Genomic DNA, 21,719 nt, shown 5'->3' with positions numbered 1-21,719 from the left:
GATTCTGCTATCTCAGTTTCGCCACCCTGAACTTTTGGGGTAACTTTGAGCAGGGGATGAAGTGTATTTCACACCCAACTCTAGTGTCCCCAGTGGGGCAGAGTGGGCACTCGGTACGTTGTTCAAGTGGTCTGACTGTGTGGGTTTTAAAGTCTAGGACTGTCTTGCATCTGGGGTCCTCCTCTACCACCTTGACTGTGTTCTCATCTCGCCATTGTTGCTGCTGCTTACAGCGTAGGATACATTTTTGGCAGAGGTGGGGACACGACCACTCATCCTGCACCATCTTCCCTGAGTTTCTGCCCAAGTGTGGGAGTGGGTTCTGCTTCAGCACTCTGCCCCCCTCCCCCACCCCCCCAGCTCTACTCATGAACTGCTAGCTCCCCTTCTGAGCTGTTCTGAGCTGTTGACACTCTTGCCATGGCCTCATAGTCTCAGCCCCTTATTTATGTGTGTTGTGTGGTGGGTTTGAGTCCTGGTCTGCCAAGACTGTTACCTTGGGCAAATCACTTAACATTTGTGGTCTCACTTTGTGCATTTATAAAGTGGAGATGATGATCATGATACAACTTGTTCCATTGACGTCATGGATATGTTATGAGGATGAAATGCAGTAATATGTGGAAAGTAATATTTTTAAACCATAGAAGACTTTTCAAATGTAAGTGATGGCTGTTTTTGTGTGGTTTCAAATGAAGAACAGAATAACTGCTCACTTAGAGAAAGATTAGTATTCTTTGACTAAGTCTTAAAACTACTGTTAGGCACTTAGAAGGAGTGGGTCTAAGATAAAGAGAACTTGGGCTTAGAAATATTGTTAGATTATTCTTGTCCACACTTGGTGGTCTCCTGAGGCACACCAGGTCCTTGGCAGAACCCTGCTAGGGATTCGGTGCAGTAGCACCTGCTCGCTGAAGCCGGCCTCCTGGTGCTTGGGAGAAGTCTTCCATGTCTGATCTCCTGTCACCCGATCTTGTGTTTGTTTAGCTGAGAGGCAAAGCTTTTCTAGAAGAAAGACTGTAGTTCCTTACTAGGTCTAATGCACTGAGCTGTGAAACCTCCTGTAACATTGCATGTGTAATTCACACAGATAATTGCTTTACATTTGAAAATGCTGAGAGCTGTTGTTCTTGAGTATAATTTATTTCAGAACACATCATATGAGAATCAGGTATTTAAAGCTATGAAATTTAAATTTATCTGACACTCCTGTGGAAATTTCTGATGGTAGCTATTCCCTCAACCTAAAAAAAAAAAAAAATCCCAAACTGGAAGATAGACTACAAAAACCAGACTTACTTCATGTGTGTCTGCCCTATAGGAATTTTGTAGCTGGAAATATTTACTGTCTAGTGACTTACTTTTAAGGCCTCATTGTTGGGTGATCCTTTATATAAGAACATCCAGTCCAATGTGAGGAGTTGGGATAATTATTTAATAAAACAGAAGCCTGATCCACTTGAATTTAGAGAAGTCTAGCTGTTGCTTTTCAGAGTCGAAGTCAGTTGTAGTTTGGACTGCTAGTGGCCTGGTGGGCCACAGACATGGGTTAAGCATGCACTATTTAATTTCTGTTTTTCTTTTTTTTTTCTTTCTGTTTTTCTTAATAAACATTATTTATAATTGATTAAATTATAGTTTTGCTCCAAAACAACAGTTTTGAGTGTCTCCTCATTTTTATTTTTTAGATTTTTTGAGATAATCATGTAACAAAATATTAATAAGCATTTATTGAGTATTATTTTTGAGATACTTAGTTTAAGTAGACTTGATTTCTGCTGTCAAATTGCTGTATGCTGGTATGTGTACCTAAATTGCACATTTATATTTCTCACTGTGTAGTTGAAGGACCAGTTGAGTCTTGAATCATCTGGGGTGACTGTAAAAAAAAAAAGTGAAAATTCCTGGGCCCCAGTTGTGACCTGCAGTCACAGACTCTCTTAGGTGGACCTTGGGAGTCTGCATTTTCCACAAGTCTCAGGTGATTTTTCTGCCCACAGTGGTGTGAGAAACACTGATAATGGGTATGATAATGCCATAGTCAGATACGGTTAGAATTTCATAGTAGTGCTGAGGCGAGGACATTAGGGAAGGCTTCACAAACCGAGGGATGGTGCTTTGCATAAACGGAGGGATGGCGCTTTGTAGTTGGGGAGTTCTCTCTGGGCTTGTCCAGAAATTTGTTGTTGTTTAGTTGCTAAGTTGTGTCTGACTCTCTTGGGACCCCATGGACCGTAGCCCGCCAGACCCCTCTGTCCGTGGGATTTTCCAGGCAAGATACTGGAGTGGGTTGCCATTTCCTTCTCCAGGGGATCTTCCTGATCCAGGGATCAAACCCGAGTCTCCTGTGTGTCTTCTGCATTGCAGTTGAATTCTTTACCTCTGAGCCACCGGGGAAGCCCCTTGTCTAGATATGATCTGATGGTAATACAGAGAGGGCTCTGGTTGGGAATATGGGTCTGAGCTATTTTTAGAAGGCTTTGAATTTGGAACTGAGGACTTTGAACTTCATTCTGTTTTGAGTGAGGAGTTAGGGAGAGCTTTTGTCCCTCCCCCTGCCCCCACCAGCTGCACACGTCTGGGTGTGCACACATGTACCTATGTGCGTGCTCAGGCACATACATCCAGTCTCAGCAGTCTTTCTGTTGCCCAGATCTTAAAAGGATCTTTGGTTCAAAACCCAGCTCTGCCTCTAATTAGCCTCTGTGTTCTAGTAGCCTGATGTGTAAATTGGGGATAATATCAGTAATAGGGCTTGCCTTGGTTTTTGTGAGGAGGAATATGCTGATAAATAGATGATGTGGTGATTAGAGCTGCTTGGCACAGAGTAGGTGCTTTGTGTGTATTTGCCATTAAACATTCTCAAGGTGTTTATGACTGAAGCATGCTAGAAAAATTGCTGTAGCGTGATTTAAAAATTTAAGAATTTTTTTTGCCTCCTTTCTCAGTATGGTGAGGTTGACTGGTGCATGAAATTATTCTTGCTCTTTTTAATACATGCAGACTTGGCGTTTGGCTGTTTATGTCAGAAATGCCCTTCGGGACACTGTCGGTCCAGATGCTCTGGAAGCTCTTCTACCTCATGCATCAGGTGGAGAGTGGGAATCTGGACAAGCTCAGTACTGCCCTCCTGCCTGCTGAGTGCAAGAAGCACCTCCAAGGTACAGCCGTGCCAGCATCCTCCTTTCCTGTCTCACGTGCCTCTTCTCTTCGTGGCTTTATTCTTTCCGCTTTTAGAAGGACTACGAGATGTTTTACTCTGTGTACTCATGTGTAATCATTTTGAAATTTAAGAGACTGCCTTGTTGTTTTGACTTATTAGAATGATGATTCCAATTTTCATTATTCTTCAAATGCTCTGAAGAGTAAATTCTATTATGAACCCAATTTGGGGATAGGAAATGAACATTGAGTTGTTAATACCCCATGGAGTTATTTTGAAAGTACTGGAAATTGGATGAACTATGTTTGATTTCTCAAATGTGTAAACATAGGAAAGGAATTATTGGCTTGTTGCTTTCTTACTGTGAAAAGTTCCACAGGAAGTATATTTTTTAAAGAGTATTTTCTTCCTTCTACAGAGTTTTGCCTTTGAAGCCTTTAGTTTTCTGTCAAATGTGGCAATACTGTTTATCAAGACTGCCCTCTAGTGACAAAACGTAATATTGCTTACAGAGCATTCTCTGAGGAATAGGCAAAAATACAGATACTGTTAATCATATTCATCAGTATTTCAGTCATGATTGTAGCTAATTTCTTGCTCCAAATTTTCATTTATAAGGAAATGTCTTTTGTGTGAAATGCCATGTTGGTACTGAGTAGTTTGCTGGTCTTAGCAGTTTTCGTTAATAGAGTTGTCCTTCACTTGGCTGATAATTACCAGGTAGCTTCAGGTATACTGTTGAGGATGACAGTACAGGGCTTTGCAGATAAAGCTCTTGACCAGTCACATAGCATCTGATCTTAAATAACCCTTAGAGACAGATTAGGAAACTGCTGCTGCTGCTGCTAAATCGCTTCAGTCGTGTCCGACTCTGTGCGACCCCATGGACGGCAGCCCACCAGGCTCCCCCGTCCCTGGGATTCTCCAGGCAAGAACACTGGAGTGGGTTGCCATTTCCTTCTCCAATGTATGAAAGTGAAAAGGGAAAGTGAAGTCGCTCAGTTGTTTCCGACTCTTAGCGACCCCATGGTCTGCAGCCTACCAGGCTCCTCCATCCATGGGATTTTCCAGGCAAGAGTACTGGAGTGGGGTGCCATTGCCTTCTCCTATTAGGAAACTGAGACTTCTTAAATGTTGCTTAAGCCAACATTGTATTTAGAGTTGGAATTTCAGCTGGTCCAGCCTTCTTCCTAATGCCTGTAGAAATCCATTCTGGAACAAAGATGTTTTCTATCTTTAAATATTTCTTAACATCTTTTAGTTTTATATCTTATTTCTCTCTGAAAGAGTAACTAAAGTGACATACGTTTATTCTCTCCCCACTTTAATATTCTTGGACTTACAGACCCTGAACATTTTGTGAACTTTGAGAAGTGTCTTTCTTCCATGAATAGCTCGGAAGAGATTTGCCTTCTAACTACTTTTGCTCAGATGGCTCAGGCCAGAAGAACCAACGTGGATGAAGACTTCATAAAAATTATTGTTCTGGAGATATATGAGGTTAGAATATTGAGTTTTAGAAATCAGCTAAAAACATATTCTTTTGGTTTGCCCATCCATTAATTCTTTTGGGATTGCTTTAAAAAAAATGTGACGGCCTTATTTGGTCTGCACTTGTGGAAGAAGATGGTCTGTAAGTAGTACTGAAAACATGACTCATACCCATTCCATTTCTCCATCCTATCTCTTTTCATTTGATGTGTGAGTTTTGGTAAAGAATAGACAGTCTGGCACAGCCTGACATTTGTAGTTTTTATACTTTCTGTCCCTCTGCCCTGCCTTCCTCATTTCCACTCCTCTGACCCTGCCAGGAACATGGAAACCTGACTTCCCAGCCTACTTAGATGAGATGGTGGAAATATACTGAACCTAGAGTTAGATCTTCTGGCTTTGTTTTAACTCTGCTCCTTGTTGTCCGTCTCACATCAGAGAAGTTGCCTTACCACTCTGGACTTCAGTCTCTTTATCTGTGAAATGACAGGATGGGATGCGATCCTTGCTTTCTTTCCTTTTTCACCCAGCCGCCCTTAATGGTGGAAGAGAGTGAACTTTAGACCCCTTGTGTTGAGGGAGATAACTCAAGTGGTTACCGAAATATTATTTGGAGTTTTGTGTGTGTGTACACATATATATATTTTTTAAGTGTACATTTTCACTGTAGGCTGTCATTTATCTGTTTGCCTTCATCAAAAATTTCTTCTAACATAAGTAATAATTATGTTTGAAGATTTATTATCATCCCCCTCAATATTCCAGTTTGAGAATGACAGACTGGGTAATCTAAAGTTCTTTTCCAGAATCAAATATCCTAATAAGCTCTTCCTATTCTTGTACTTTGTAAGTAACCCTGCATGTAATTAAGGCCTAGATGGATCTAAAATTCCAGGCTGTCTTCATAATCTGCAAAAACTGAGGGAAGAATGTATGTTTTCATATATTTTAAGTGGTATTCTCAAGATAACATTACTAAAGTATTATTTATGCTCTTGAATGATGGTTCAAATGTTCTGACCAGTTCTCACAGTAAAAACTACATTCTCATCCTGTGTGTATTGTGTATGTATGTACACGTGTATGAAATTGAGTCAGTAGTTTTGCACTCTCACATTTTCCTGTTCTATTTTATTCTACTTTCTTATTTTTCTGTTCTGTTCCATTGTATTAAAAAAAAAAAAAAACCACCCAAACTGCTGGCCATTGGCATGAATGGGTTGTGTCTTGTAGTTTTGAAACCATTATGTAAGAAGACTTGGTAAATATTGATTATCATTATTATTATTATTTTTTGGCTGTGCTGCATGGCATGCAGGATCTTAGTTCCCAGGGATCATCCTGTGCCCTCTGCAATAGAAGCACAGATTCGTAACCACTGGACTGCCAGGGAAGTCTAAACATTGATGCTTTAGAAGCTCTTGTGATAGAAGATCTCTCTCTCCCTCTTTTTTTTTTTCTGATGAGAATAGATATATCCAGGAAATACATTCTGATTTTCATAATTTTATTGGTTTCCTCAAATTTAGAAAAGTTTTAATATGAAGTGACTATTTAATTGCTCTGAGGACACTGGTGTTTCTTTCTGAATCCAACACCAGAAGTCACTGGTACACGGTTGTCTTTCTTCTCCAGTCCCTCCTGCCACCTTCCAGACTCAGGGCAAACACTCTGCTCTCTGAACTTTTGAAATCCTTTTGATCATGGTGTGAGCCAAGCCTCGATCTGAGATTCTTTCTGATACTTTACTTGAAAGTATTCTAAATAAAGTATGAAAAAGTTTTTTTGTTTTTTTACTGATAATTAGTTTCAAAAATTCCATCTCTCCACCTACCCACTTTTAGGTATCTTATGTCACCCTGTCCACCCGAGAAACTTTTTCAAAGGTTGGTCGAGAGCTTTTAGGGGCCATCACAGCTGTTCACCCTGAGATAATTTCTGTCCTTCTGGATAGAGTTCAAGACACCATTGACCAGGTTGGAATGGTAAGAGCACTGATTTTGTTTGTTTCCCCTTTTGTTGTTGTTCATTTTGCACCCTGGAGTATTGGAGCAATGGGAAAAATAGTTACTGGGATACAAAAACAGTTGTTGGGATGGCTGAGTCATGGGTACAACAGAGTAAAGAGAGCATTTACTGAGTCACAGGCTCTGTGCCTGCTTGGGCATAGCTGCTGCTTACATATTGTTTCTCTTAATCTCTGCAAAGTGACTTCCCACCTCCTTCAGTAACAGGTTTTTATTTATTGTTATTTTTTTTTAATTTATTTTTGGCTGTGCTGGGTCTTCGTTGCTACACTCGGGCTTTCTCTAGTTGTGGTGAGCAGGGGCTGCTCTCTAGTTGTGGTACGTGGGCTTCTCATTGTGATGGCATCTCTTGTTGCGGAGCACAGGCTGTAGCTGTGCCAGCGTCAGTAGTCACAGCACGTGAGCCCAGTGGGTGCAGCTTACAGGCTCTAGAGTGCTGGCTCAGTGGTTGTGGCACACGGGCTTAGTTGCCCTGTGGCATGTGGAATCTTCCTGGACCAGGGGTCAAACCCATGTCCCCTGCATTGGCAGATGGATTCTTAACCACTGGACCCCTAGGGAAATCCACAGGTTTTTATTTTAATTAAAACCTAATGATAATCCATAGTTTTTATTTCATAATTTTGCTTTACCTTCATAATTCTTGTCTTTTTTCTTGGTGGAAACAACTCTAAGAAAGAAGACCTGCTTTAAATCAATCAAAAACAAAATTAAAAGTAATAATTTAAGTTGAGCAAGATGTATATCATTTAGTTCTGTCATTTGTCACAATCCCTTTTGTAATCTTTCTGTAGTTTTTAGAAAGTTTTATTGCAATATAATTCACATATAATATAATTCATCTATTTAAAGTGTACAAGTCAGTGGTTCTTAGTATATTCACAGATATGTATACATATCACCAGTCAATTTTAGAACATTTTCATCACTTCAGAACAAAACCACATACCATTTAGCTGTCAGACTTCCATCCCCTTCAGCCCCGAGTGACCACAACCTATTTTCTGTTTCTGTGTTTTTGTTGTTTAGTCACTAGGTCACGTCTGACCTTTTGTGACCCCTATGGACTACAGCCCACTAGACTCCTCTGTCCCTGGGATTTCCCAAGTGAGAATACTAGAGTAGGTTGCCATTTCCTTCTCCAGGGATCTTCCTGAGCCAGGGATCAAACCCATATCTCCTGCACTGGCAGGTGGATTCTTTACCACTGAGCCACTTGGGAAACCTGTCTCTATAGATTTACCTATTCTGGACATTTTATATAAATGGAATTACAAAATTCTGATCATTTGTGACTGGCTTCTTTCACCTAGCATAATGTTTTCCAGCATGTTGTAGCATATGTCAGTAGTTCCTCCTTTTTAATGGCCAAGTAGTATTCTATTGTTTGAGTGTATCATTTTCAAAAATATATACTTACTGAAGATTTTCTTCAAGTATAATAAGGCTGTAATGAGTGACTGTCTCTAATGGCAGATAGTCATGTGTGGTAACTTCAGGAGGAATGTTTAAAGTTATAGTGTTTTTCTCTGGGCTTATATTTGCACAGGGCCTTTACCTTATAGTCATTGCATCATTCCTGCAGGATAGATGATGGATAAGTACTGTACTTCATCACACTCATGAGTGAGTAAATTTAATGACAGATTGGTTTATGAGAGTTTTTTTCCCCTAACTGAAGAATAAAGGCTATATCATTCTTTACTTGGACAAGTATATGTTACTTTTTTTTTGCATTAAGGGAAATTTAATTATGGTAAATTATAAAGTGAAAGAGGAGAGTGAAAAAGTTGGCTTAAAGCTCAACTTTCAGAAAACTAAGATCATGGCATCTGGTCCCATCACTTCATGGGAAATAGCTGGGGAAACAGTGAAAACAGTGTCAGACTTTATTTTTGAGGGCTCCAAAATCACTGCTGATGGTGACTGCAGCCATGAAATTAAAGGACACTCCTTGGAAGGAAGGTTATGGCCAACCTAGATAGCATATTTAAAAGCAGAGACATTACTTTGGCAACAAAGGTCCGTCTAGTCAAGGCTATGGTTTTTCCAGTGGTCTTGTATGGATGTGAGAGTTGGATGGTGAAGAAAGCTGAACACCACAGAATTGATGCTTTTGAACTGTGGTGTTGGAGAAGACTCTTGAGAGTCCCTTGGACTGCAAGGAGATCCAATCAATCCATCCTAAAAGAGATCAATCCTGGGTGTTCATTGGAAGGTCTGATGTTGAAGCTGAAACTCCAATACTTTGGCCACCTCATGCGAAGAGTTGACTCATTGGAAAAGACCCTAATGCTGGGTAGGATTGGGGGCAGGAGGAGAAGGGGACGACAGAGGATGAGATGGTTGGATGGTATCACTGACTCGACGGACATGGGTTTGGGTAAACTCCAGGAGTTGGTGATGGACAGGGAGGCCTGGCGTTCTGCAATTCATGGGGTCGCAAGGAGTCAGACACGACTGAACGACTGAACTGAACTGAAATTATACACAGCTTCCCTGGTGGCTCAGCGGTAAAGAATCCGCCTACAATGCAGGAGATGTGGGTTTGATCCCTGGGACGGGAAGGTCCTCTGGAGAAGGAAATGGCAACCCCCTCCAGTATTCTTGTCTGGGAAATTCCATGGACAGAGGATCCTGGTAGGCTATAGTCCATGGGGTCACACAGAGTCAGACGCTACTTGGTGACTAAACCACCACCACCACCAAATTATACACAGCCTAAAACATGATATTAACCATTTTTAAGTTTAGTGGTATTACATACATTCACATTGTTTTGCTACCTACCATCACCACCACCTATCCACAGAACTCTTTCATCTTGTGAAACTGAGACTCTGTACCCATTAAACACCAACTTCTTGTCCCTTCCCAGCTCCTGGCAGCCAACATTCTACTTTCTGTCTCTTTGAGTTTGCAAAGAGCAAGTTTTTGGTTGCTCCTTTTTGAGTGATCATCTAATGGAATGTCTTCCAAGAAAATCTACAGTGGGTCATATGAGTGTTTCAGTTTGATTGCGTTCATGACCTTTATCTGACATGTTTTTTTTTTTCTGGGTTTGGCCACACTTAACATTTTTAATTAGGTCCATAATACTTTCAGTAATAATTGTGCTCAGAAATATGCTTAACTGTAAGTGTGCAATTTAGAACCATAATGTTCTTTAGAGCACATCTTTTAAAAGATGCCCCCCACTCTGTTTATACATGTGGTTTCTTTATGTTCATTAAACTCACTGACATTTTTGGAGGAAGTTATTTAAGCCCCCTTGCCTTCAGGTGATTATGATGGCTTTGAATATTTTTGCTGTGGCGTTGCACTAGGCTAAAATCAGCTTTGAGCTTCAGAATCTGGGAATGAACTGTGGACCTAAACTTTCACTGACACAGTTGGGGTGTGTCTGAAAGTAACTTTGTTTTAGAGGCCCAGCAGGAGAGGAAAAGTCATTTGTGCTCTAGATGTGTCGAAATCGCCCTGGGTTAGGAATAGTTATTGATAAGGACCAAGCCTTTGGGGACATCTCAAAGTACAGAACTCAGATAGGTTTTGATGACAGCCTGAAAAATTGATAAATATTTTCCTATTGGTCTTTTTTAATAATTTGAAACATTCTGCTTTTGTTAGTGAAATCATCTTCCTAACATCCTCTTTAGGTAAAATTAGTGATCTTTTGACTTTTGGTGAAAGCATAAATATATTTTAAAATACATTCTTTAAATTCTGTTTTGTTGGGAATTCTTACTAGGATTCTTCTTGTTTAATCATTTCTTTTTTTGCTTTATTGAATGAACTAGATCTTTCATTCCAGTATGAAATAGAGGTAGTAAAGTGGCCTTACCGTGTTCCTTATCATAGCAGAAAAGGTTCCAAAGTTCCCCATGAAGTACCATGCTAGCTGTAGGCTTTTCATTTATACTATCTGGTAGACTGAGAAATTTATATTTGTAGTTTGCTGAAATTTCTTTTTTTCATGCATGGGTATTTAGTTGTTTTTTCTTCATTCACTGAGATGCTCCTGTGATTTTTATCCTTTTTTCTGTTAAAATGATGAATTACATTGACTGATTTTCAAATGTTGAACCATCATTGTTTCCTGAAATAAAAACCACTTGATCTTAGTATATTAATCTTTTTATGTGTTACTAGGTTCAATTTGCTATTGTTTATTGTGGATTCATGGCAAATATTGATATATAATTTTATTTTGTTAGATTTTGGTTTTAGGGTCCTGTTGGCCTTGTAACACGAGTTGGAAAGCATTTCCTCCTCTTCTGTTGTTTGAAAGAATTTTTGTAAGATTGCTAGAATTCTTCCTGGAATGTTTGATAGCATTTACCAGCAAAGTTATCTGGGTCTTGGGTTTTCTTTGTGGGATGTGTTTTGATAACAAATTGAAAATTTTAAGCAGATAGTTTTTTTTTTCTGAGTCAGTTTTGGTAATTTATATTTTAAAGGGATTTTTCCATTTCTTCTAACTAGTTGAATTTACTGGCCATAGAGTTTTTGTAATGGTCCCTTTTTAACTTTTTAATGTCCATGAGGTCTTTCTTGGTTAATTCACTTTCATTCTTAATGGGTGGATATATACTATTATTTTGTGCGGCTGGACATAGGTGCTTTTCTGGACAGATCTTGTTGCTATACTCATTGTTCTAGTACCTTTATTTTGTTCTTTTTTTCAGATGATCACAGGCTAAAGAAGTTTTGTATGTGTTAGATTGCTAGGTTACTGTTTTATTCAGTTATTCAAGACCTTTATTACAAATTCTTTTGAAAATTTAGCTAAGTACACACACACATACTGCACATGCAAAGGAAAGAAAAAGTCTTTCAAATTCATTCCTTTTAGTCTTTCAAATTTCGTTTTGCCTCCAGTATGGAGCAGTGCAGGAACCTGAAAAATGCTAGGATATATGTTCTGAGCTGAGTTGTTCAATAGAGTAACCACTAGGCCTCTGTGACTATAGAGCCCTTGAAATATGGCTCATCCAAATTATGATGTGCTGTGAGTGTAAGATACTCAGGGTTTCTAAGACTTAATATGAACGGAAGAATAACATAGCTCAGTAATCTTTTGTAATGACATGGGAATACTGTTTTGGACATATTGGATTAAATGAAATATGTTGTTAGAATTAATTTTGCTTGCTTCTTTTGACTTTTAAAAATGGCTGTTAGAAAAATTAAAATACATTTGTGGCTTGCTTTATATTTTCTTTGGACAGCACTATTCTAGACATTATAAAATGAACTGCTCTTCTGATCATTCTTACTTAAAGCAGACTGTATTAAGTGAACCTAGTTGTATCTTACTTTGCACATGGATTTGTTATTTACAAGTGGTGCTGTAGATTTTTGTACAGAACTTTTCAAGTATATAAAGAGTAGAGAAGAGTATAATAAATTTATGTGTACCTGTCATCCAGTTTTAACAAATATCAGCTCTTGGTTGATCTTGTCTTATCTTTACCCCTATCCTTTTCTTGTATCTACTTCCTGGAATGCTTTAAAGCTAATGGAAATAATTTTTTAAATGCCACAGGAGAAATAATTATTTGAAGTGCTAAGTCTTTTTGTAAAATGAATGCCTTGCTGCTGATTTATCATGACTTTAAATTTGAATCTTACTGTGGTGATTTTTTTTAAATGGAAGTATACCATTTTACAGGGACTTCCCTGGTGTCTCTGCTGGTAAAGAATCCGCCTGCAATGTGGGAGACCTGGGTTTGATCCCTGGGTTGGGAAGATCCCCTGGAAAAGGGAATGGCTGGCTACCCACTCCAGTATTCTGATCTGGAGAATTCCATGGACTGTATAGTCCATGGAGTGGCAAAGAGTCGAACACGACTGAGTGACTTTCACCTTCTCTTTTCACCAGTTTACACAGGAAAAACAGCTTGACCTTTACAAAGGATTGCAAAATGTGCTTTTGGTGTATCATTAGTATTTATATTCATTTGATCTGGTTGTTCATTTCATAGTCTAAAAAACAAAACCCCACTTCCTTTTGGAGAAAACTTTTTGTAAGCACTTTAATAATGTAGTATTGTAGTAATATAGGATTGTCCTTAAATTTTGATTTTAATTATTATAATTTTTCTTTTAAATAAGGTTTCTTTATACTTGTTTAAAGAACTACCTTTGTATCTTTGGCGACCTTCTGCCTCTGAGATAGCTGTGATTCGGGATTGGTTATTGAATTATAACCTGACATCGGTGAAGAATAAATTGGCCTGTGTTATTCTAGAAGGCCTGAATTGGGGATTTGGTGAACAGGTATGTGTTTAAAATCTTCCCTAAAGACTGTCCACACACATCAGTTTTAAAGAAAGATTTTCTCAGACATTAATGTTTTTAAATGTCATTTGCAAGACCTGCAAATTCTCTTAGCTGTGTCAGAATTTAGGATCTCCTCTAACTGAGTTCTGTTTTGTAGAGTGAGCATCCTATAAGTGAAGATAAATTGCTCCACACTGAAAATTCTTCCCTTATTCCTTGGATCATTTGTTTCTGTTGTTTTATTTCTGGCTGTTTACTGTAGTTCCTCCTAATTGCCTCTCCTGCCTCTGGTCTTCCTTCGTCTTACATTTTGTATTGTGTGTCATTGCCAGATTTGTCTTCCAAAACACTGTGCGCTGGTTAAGAGCCTGAGCTCTGAGCCAACCTGCTTGACTTCTGATCCCAGCTCTGCTACCCCCGGTTGTGTGACCGTGAGCAAGCTTCCTGAACTCCCTGGGCCTCAGTTGCTCGTCTGTAAACATCACAGTAATAGGCTTACCTCAGAAGGTTGTTGTAAGGTTTTAGCAAGCTGGAACACATGAAACATGTTCTTGGCATATGTCAGGGTCTTAGTGGTGGTAGTTATTATTATTAAGAGTTTGCTACCTACCATGTCTCCAAAGATGCCATACCAAGGAATTCTGTCAAAATCTTCCTCCCTTTTCACTTAGGCCTTATTAGTTAGCTCCTTGATCAAAATATTTAAATATTTTAAAGGGAAAGGGAAGAGAACTCAGCCCCATCTGCCCGCTTTTGTTCTGAGCAAGTCATCTAGTCCTTGCAGTCATCTTGTGTGGTGGTGTGAACATGACCCCTGTTGTACAGATGAGGACCCTGAAGCCAGGGAGCTTTCTCCCAGGGTGTCCCTAACCACCTGGTCTGTTCATGGGCTCAGCTGGGTCTTCTCTTTCTCAAGTGCTGGTCAGTGAGAGCTGCAGGAGACTCTTTTCCACCTTCACCTTCTCTGACTTGTAAACAGAAGCCCCCACCCTCCTCTCCCAGAGAGCTGCATGCAGAGTCCAGTCCACATGAGTGTCTCCTTGCTCTTTTGTTAGTGTTTGGAAAGTCCTCTTTTCTGAGAGGGTAAAGGAATGTGTTATGTCAGATGCAAAGGAAGATTGGGTGGGAAAATTGGTAGGCAACTTCAAGCTCCTGAAGGAGTATTTTACCTGTGTTGTTGAGTATTTTTAATATTTTCACTGATGACAGAAGAAAAGGGAATGTAGACTTAAATTATTACCTTCTTGTTTTGTTAGTAATAATTAAGCATCTTTCTGATTCTTAGCAATGCCTTTAAATTTGTAACCAAAAGCATTATAGAGATTTTAGAGTGGGTATTGGGGGTTGCATTCAAAGATACCTTTTATAACTGGAGTTGGTGATGACTCAGGTTCACACCTAACTGGTGCAGTGTAGTGGTTCTTTAAAGATTTAAATTTTTTTCCTATTGCCATTTTATAATTTCATTGTTAAGGGATACGAGCTTTGGATAATTTAGCTTCTGCATCCAGGATTTTTTTTTTTTAATCCTAACTAATCTTTCAGTTCAAAGGTATAACAACAAAATCAAGCTGACATGTTTGTGATTATTTTTCTCTTTAAAAGGGTACTCTTCATCTGGATCAGGAAGTCCATGCTGAAATTGCTTTAATGATTCTTGAAGCGTACCAGAAGTACCTTGCACAGAAACCATATGCTGGGCTTCTTTCTGAAAGTATGAAGCAGGTATTTCCTTCTTTTCTGTGTTGAGGACATAAGTCTTTATTATAAATGACTTGGGTGGATAAAGTTACAGTATTTACTCTTAGGTTTCCTAAGAATATTTCTGGCAATTTCAGATATTAAAATTGAGTTCTATGGGTGAAGAAAGATTTTTCTTTAAGAAGTAGTCTATATAAATGACCATTTTAATATTGTGGAATTTGAGTTGATCTACAGTGATGGGCTTGTGCTGGCTTGTACTGGCTTGGGAGAACTGATTATTACATCTTTAAGAACTTTGTAAGCCTGGCTGTTAATCTGTGGTGGCTTGAAGTTGACCATGGTGGGAGTTATTTTAACTACCAAAGTTGGCAAACCCTGTAAATGAGCCCCTAAACTCCAACTTGTTGTTAAATTTATTTACCAGCACACCATTCATTGCATACCAACTTTCATATTATTACTCTTGTTTGAGCTGACCCTGATCAGGGTTACAAAGTGACTAGCAAATAAGCAGAAGTGGTCAGTTGTGAGTAGGAAATGCTTCAATTTAGTGCTATAAACACCGAGTATCAGTAAGCATTGTGTCCTTTCTTTTGAGGGGATTCTTGATCACAGAGATGAGTGGGTGAGCTTACTAATTTAATGGTTATGTGAATAATGTGGTTTAAAATAAATAATTGTTTTAGGTTTCATATTTGGCCAGTATTGTTCGATATGGAGAGACACCCGAGACCTCATTTAACCAGTGGGCCTGGAACTTGATTTTGAGGTTAAAACTGCACAAAAATGATTATGGAATACAGCAGAATTGTGCAACTGTTCCCTTCTCCAGCACTGTGCCAGAAATGACAGAGTCACCCACGTTTCATCCTCTCTTGAAGGCTGTGAAGGCGGGCATGCCCATTGGCTGTTATCTGGCCTTAGCTATGACGGCTGTGGGCCACAGGTACAGTGTTTGAACTTCTCGGGTTGCTGAACCTTGTATCAGTGCTTCCCCCAACTTCATCTTTCATATCCCAAGGTCTGAGGTCTTTATCAAATCTTTCTAGGGGTAATCAGGGCCAAATGATAAGCCTCGATTAACAGCTTATCAAGGGTAAATACTGTAGGTAAATTCATGTAGGATGGATTTGTGACAGAAAATCACCTGGGTGCATTATGAAGAGAGTTATACCTGTTACCTAGAGTGGAATGTTTGTGTCAACAGTAGACAGAGTATCTTCCTCAGAATAATGACCAAATAAAAATAGTTGGTCACCTGTACTGAGTTTTATTTCAAGTGATGGCAGCCCAACTCATGCTTCCTAGCTAGAGGACTCAGCACACCAAAGGGATGAATTGCCTGATCAAGTCAAGTGCTTCTCTTGTATGAGCCCATAGCTGTGTCTGTTTCTTCCATTATAGTATTTATCACACTGTAATGTAGTTGTCTGTTTAATTTTATTGAAGATATTCTATGAAGTTAGGACTCAGGAACCATATTTGTCTTGTAATATTTTATCCCTAGTGATGAAGACTGAATCTGGTGCAGTAAGTGACTAAAGGCATGAATATTCAGTTGGTTAAAAATCCTTTTCTTTTAAGATCATTTTCGTATAGTATATTAATTTTTTCTAGCCTGTCAGTTTTTCTAAAACCTCTTTGACCTACACTTTGTGATTCTTGTGTTTTAGACTACCTGTGGCACCTTTTTAGCATCTGATTTCAATGTTATTGCCCATTCAATGTATTTTCAGTGGGATGCCAGTTGTCATATGAGCTGTTAGTGTTCAGCCTACGGTATGAAGTAGGAGAGATACAGAATTGTTAGATACGTGTCCTCGGATTGTTGACAACTTAGTGGACATGGGAGACATAAAACAGTTGGCAGTACTGAACAATAGAATCATGGGCTGTGAAAGTCGCTCAGTCGTGTCTGTTCTTTATGACACCATGAACTGTAGCCTTCCTAGCTCCTCTGTACGTGGAATTCTCCAGGCAAGAATACTGGAGTGGGTAGCCCTTCCCTTCTCCAGGGGATCTTCCCAACCCAGGGATGGAACTTAGGTCTCCTGCGTTGCAGGTGGATTCTTTACTGTCTGAGCCACCAGGGAAGCCCTGATCATGGGCTGGATGATAGAAATAGAGCACTGGTTCTTAACCTTGACCACCCTTTAGAATCACCTTTGTGGTGATTCTAAAAGTACCAGTACAGGGAAGAGAGTGAGAATCCTGATCTAATTGTTCTGGGGGCCAATTCTCCAGGTGATTCTTAGTGTACAGCTCAGACTGAGAACTTCTTAAGAGTATGGGCAGAGAAAAGGTAAAGGAAAGAGAGATGACTAGAGCAGGATACCATCTTGGAGGAGCTAAGCTTTGGAGAGGAGTCTTAATTAGAGATGACGTCCTGGGCTAAGGAGCAGAGTGGTGATGCTCACCTTTCCCCGGGGATCAGTGCGCACGGTGTTGAAGATTCTGCCCGTGGGTCACCCAGTCCTGCCCCACAGCGCCTGTGCCCTCTGAGGAGCGTACTTACCATATGAATATGTAATCCCTTCTCCCTCCTCCTCTGAGGGGCTCTGTTTCTTGATGGTAGGGACATGGTAGGGGTATTGTCTTGTTTATCTTTGTATCTCCAGAACTTGTACTTCATAGATATTTCTTTATTTTTTTCCTTTAGTTTTATTGAGATATAACTTACATACAGCACTGTATAAGTTTAAGATGTACAACGTAATGATTTTTAAAAATTTTTTAACTGGAGGAACATTGCTTTACAATGTTATGTTGGTTTCTGTCATACAAGGGCACAAATCAGTCATAATTATATATATATATGTATATATCTCCCCCCTTCTGAGCCTCCCTCCCCTCCACCATCCCACCCCTCCAGGTCATCACAGAGCACCGGGTTGGGCTCCCTGTGTTCATGGTAGCTTCCCACTAGCCATCTGTTTTACGCATGATAGTGTGTGTATGTCAATACTACTCTCTCAGTTTGTCCCACCCTCTCCTCCCCCCGCTGTGTCCATAAGTCCATTCTCTACATCTGCATCTTTGTTCCTTCCCTGCAAATCGTTTTTTATCAGTACTATTTTTCTAGATTCCCTATATATGCATTAATATATGATATTTGTTTTTCTCTTTCTGACTTACTTCACTCTGTATAATAGACTTTAGGTTCATCCACCTCAGTTCAACTGGCTCAAATTCATTTCTTTTTATGGCTGTGTAATATTTCATTGTATATATTTACCACATCGTCTTTATCCATTCATCTGTAGATGGACATCTACTTTGCTTCCATGTCCTGGCTATCAGCATAATGATTTGACTTACATACATCATGAAGTAATTATCACAAGTTTAGTGGACATTCATCATCTCATATAGATATAAAATTAAAGAATAGAAATATTTTTTTTTCTTGTGATGAAGACTCTTGGGGTTTACTCTCTTAAAAACTTTTATATATAATGTGCAACAGTGTTAATTGTATTTATCATGTTGCACATTACATTATTTATTTGATAACTGGAAGATTATACCTTTTGACCATCTTCACCTAATTCCCCTTCTCTCCACCTTCCCTGACTACCCCTCGCCTCATCACCCTTGGTCTCTGGTAACCAAAAATTTCATCTCTTTTTCTATGAGTTTGTTTGTTTGTTTTTGAAGTATAATTTACCTACAACACTGTGTTAGTTCCTATCTTATAACATAGTGATTCAGTATTTCTATACATTTATAACTGATTACCTGATAAGTCTGGTTATGATATGTTACCATAAAAAAAATTACATAGTTATTGACTATTTCCCACACTGTAGATTTCATACCCATAACTCATTTATTTTGCAATTCAAAGTTTGTACCTCTCAATCTCTCTCATCTGTTTCTCCACCCCAAGCTGCCTTCTCCTAGGGTTATGATCCTAGCATTTATATGTGAAATTTGGCTATGTATAAATGTGTTGGAGACCTGAGATAATCCAGGTAGCTTGTAGGCTGATAGTGCATTAAAAGAACATCATTTTATCAACTGACTACCTTATATGCTCATTGCTTTTTTCTTTTTCCATAGCATTGAGAAGTTCTGTGCAGAAGGCATCCCACTCTTGGGAATTCTGGTCCAATCGAGGCATTTGAGAACTGTGGTCCATGTCTTGGATAAGATTCTGCCTTTGTTCTACCCTTGCCAGTATTACCTTCTAAAGAATGAGCAGTAAGTGGAGAACAACACAGCAAATACAAACTGACCGTGTCCTCTGGTTTTTCAAGTATAATATAGGCAATTGTATTTCAATAGTGTATTTCTTATGAAGCAGAAAGCTTCCTGCCTAGCTGAGAATGCAGAGTGATGAACGAAGATTCTAATAATGATCCCAGTTTTACTGTTATGAAAGATACTTCCTTTTGTCATTTAATTCTGGATTGCTTGATAGCTTATAGTATTGAAAAGGATGGCTGTTTCCCTGAGACTGGGAATAGTGCTTCTTACCTTGAGCAGCAAATGGCTTTGCTATTGTAATAGTAGCAAAACATATTGCCTTTAATTGCAGTGTGCATGGGGCAGTATTATAAACAGAGAAGATACACAGAAAGGTGTTCATCACATGAGACATTCATAATCTTGTGAGAAAATAAGACTTTTGAGGTAATCACAAAGTTATGAAACAAAATACTGGCAAGGCCATGGTAGGGCATACAGATTGCATTTGCATTACAGTTGACCCTTGAATCACACAGGTTTGAACTGTGCAGGATATTTTTCAATAAATATACTAGAAAACTTTTTAGAGATTTGTGACAATTTGAAAAAATTCACAGATTAACTATGTAGCCTACAAATGTTGAAAAAAGTATGCATGAATGTGTAAAATATATCTGGATACTAGTCTATCATCTACTACCATAGCATATACACAAATCTGTTATAAACAGTTAAAATTTATCAGCATTTAAACACACAAGCAGAGACCATACATGATGCCATTCACAGCTGAGAGAAATAGAAACAAACCTAAAGGTACAGTATTAATTTATAGCTGCATAAATTAACTAGTACATTCTGCACTCCTGTAATAATTTTGTAGCCACCTCTTGTTGCTATTGGATTTCGCAGGTGGCTTTGAGGTAAAGAATCCATCTGCAATGCAGAAGATTCAGGAGATGTGGGGAAGATCTGGGTGGGGAAGATCCCCTGGAGGAGGAAATGGCAACCCACTCTAGTATTCTTGCCTGGAAAATTCCCATGGACAGAGGAGCCTGGAGGGCTACAGTCCATGGGGTCACAAAGAGTTAGACAAGATGGAACATGCAAGCATGCACCTGTTGCTATCAGGGTGCCCTCAAGTGAGCATCCACCTGACACATTGTGTGATGCTAATCATCTCCAAGCGAGCAGTTTGTCTCCAGTAAATGGTGCATCACAGTAGTAAGTGACCTCTTGCAGTTCTCGAATCATTTTCATTGTGTTTAGTGCAATACTGTAACCCTTAAACAACACCAGGGGACCCATATGAAGTGCTTCCTATGATTCTGAAAGTGCTCCCAAGAAGCAGAGAAAAGTCATGACATTACAAGAAAAAGTTGAATTGCTTGATATGTACCATAGATTGAAGTATGCAGCTGCATTGCCTATCATTTCAAGATAAATGAATCGAGTGTAGGGACCATTGTAAAAAGAAAGAAAAGGAAATTCATGAAGCTGTCACAGCTATACCAGCAGGCGCTGAAACATTGCACTTTTTGTGAAACACTTTTTTATCTCATATTGAAAATACAGCTTTTATTTGAGCACAGGATGGCTCTAAGAAAGACATACATATAGGTCCTAATGTGATTAGAGAAAAGTCAGAGTTGTTATATGACAGCTTAAAGCAAGAGGAAAGTGAAGGCTCTAAAGCTGGAGAATTCAGTTCCATCAGAAGATGGTTTGATAATTTTAGAAAGTAGTTTGGCTTTAAAATGTCAAGATAACAGGAGAAGCAGCTTTTGTCGACCGAGGCAGCAGACGAGTTCCCAGATGCTGTTAAAATATCATTGAGGTTTTTAATACAGATGAAATGCCCTATTCTGGGGGGAAAAAAGTGCTACAAAGGACACTTGTTAGCAAGGAAGGAAGGGAAAGGGAAGCAGGCATCAGGATTGAAGGCAGGAAGGGATACGGTAATTCTACTGTTTTGTGTAAATGCAATTGGGATTACCATCAGGACTGCCCTTATCTGTAAACCTGCTGACCCCACTAGCCTTGAAGGGAAAAGATAAACCCCAGCTCCCAGTCTTTTGGTTGTACAAGAAGGCCTGGGTAGAGAGAACCCTTTTTCTTGATTAGTTCCTTCAAGCTTTGTCCTTGAAGTCAGGAAGTGCCTTGCCAGTAAAGGACTCCTTTTTGAAGTTGTTTTGATACTGGACATACAGAACCTCATGAGTTCAACACTGACGGCATCATAGTGATCTGTTTGCCCTCAAACACACCATGTCTAATTCAGTTTGTAGATTAGGAGGTTATAAGGACCTTTAAGGCTCATTATACACGGTACTTTATGGAAATAATTGTCAACGCTATGGAAGAGAACCCTAGTAGAGAGAAAATCATGAAAATCTGGAAGGATTATGCCATTCAAGATGCCACTGTTGTTATAAAAACAAGCATGAAAAGGAACTTCCTTGGTGTTTCAATGGCTAAGATACCGTGCTCCCAATGCAGGGGGCCTAGGTTCGATCCCTGTTCAGGGAACCAGATCCCACATGCTGCAACTAAGAGTTCGCATGTTACAACTAAAGATCCTGCATGCCTCAACTGATACCTAGGGCAGCCAAATACATACATATTAAGAAAGAAAGGAAAAAACCCCTGAAAGCCATCAGCCCAAAACAATAAATTCCTATTGGAGAAAAGTGTGTTCAGACGTTGTGCATTACTTCATGATTTATGACAGAGACAGTCAAGGAAATCATGAAAGAGATTGTAGATACGGCAGAGAAGGTGGGGCTGGGGGTGGGAGAAGGGTTTCAAGAAATGGATCTTGCAGAAATTCAAGAGCTAATAGACACCACACCAGAGGACTT

General features: G+C 39.3%; 1 protein-coding gene across 2 annotated transcripts in view; it reads left to right on the top strand.

The window, feature by feature from the left end:
* Positions 1-21,719, top strand: part of EPG5 (ectopic P-granules 5 autophagy tethering factor) — a 129,742-nt gene that overhangs the window by 27,791 nt on the left and 80,232 nt on the right. For both annotated transcript variants that reach the window (XM_081563333.1, XM_081563332.1), the window contains exons 11-17: positions 3,004-3,161; positions 4,509-4,663; positions 6,499-6,639; positions 12,796-12,960; positions 14,569-14,688; positions 15,354-15,613; positions 18,730-18,870. In XM_081563333.1, coding sequence (XP_081419459.1) covers positions 3,004-3,161; positions 4,509-4,663; positions 6,499-6,639; positions 12,796-12,960; positions 14,569-14,688; positions 15,354-15,613; positions 18,730-18,870 — 1,140 coding nt within the window. The remainder of the gene's footprint in view (positions 1-3,003; positions 3,162-4,508; positions 4,664-6,498; positions 6,640-12,795; positions 12,961-14,568; positions 14,689-15,353; positions 15,614-18,729; positions 18,871-21,719) is intronic.

Source organism: Giraffa tippelskirchi, chromosome 14 (assembly GCF_054371585.1).
Source record: "Giraffa tippelskirchi isolate mGirTip1 chromosome 14, T2T-mGirTip1v1.2.pri, whole genome shotgun sequence".
In the NCBI taxonomy this organism is placed as follows: domain Eukaryota; kingdom Metazoa; phylum Chordata; class Mammalia; order Artiodactyla; family Giraffidae; genus Giraffa; species Giraffa tippelskirchi.
This window is presented reverse-complemented; position numbering and strand designations above follow the sequence as displayed.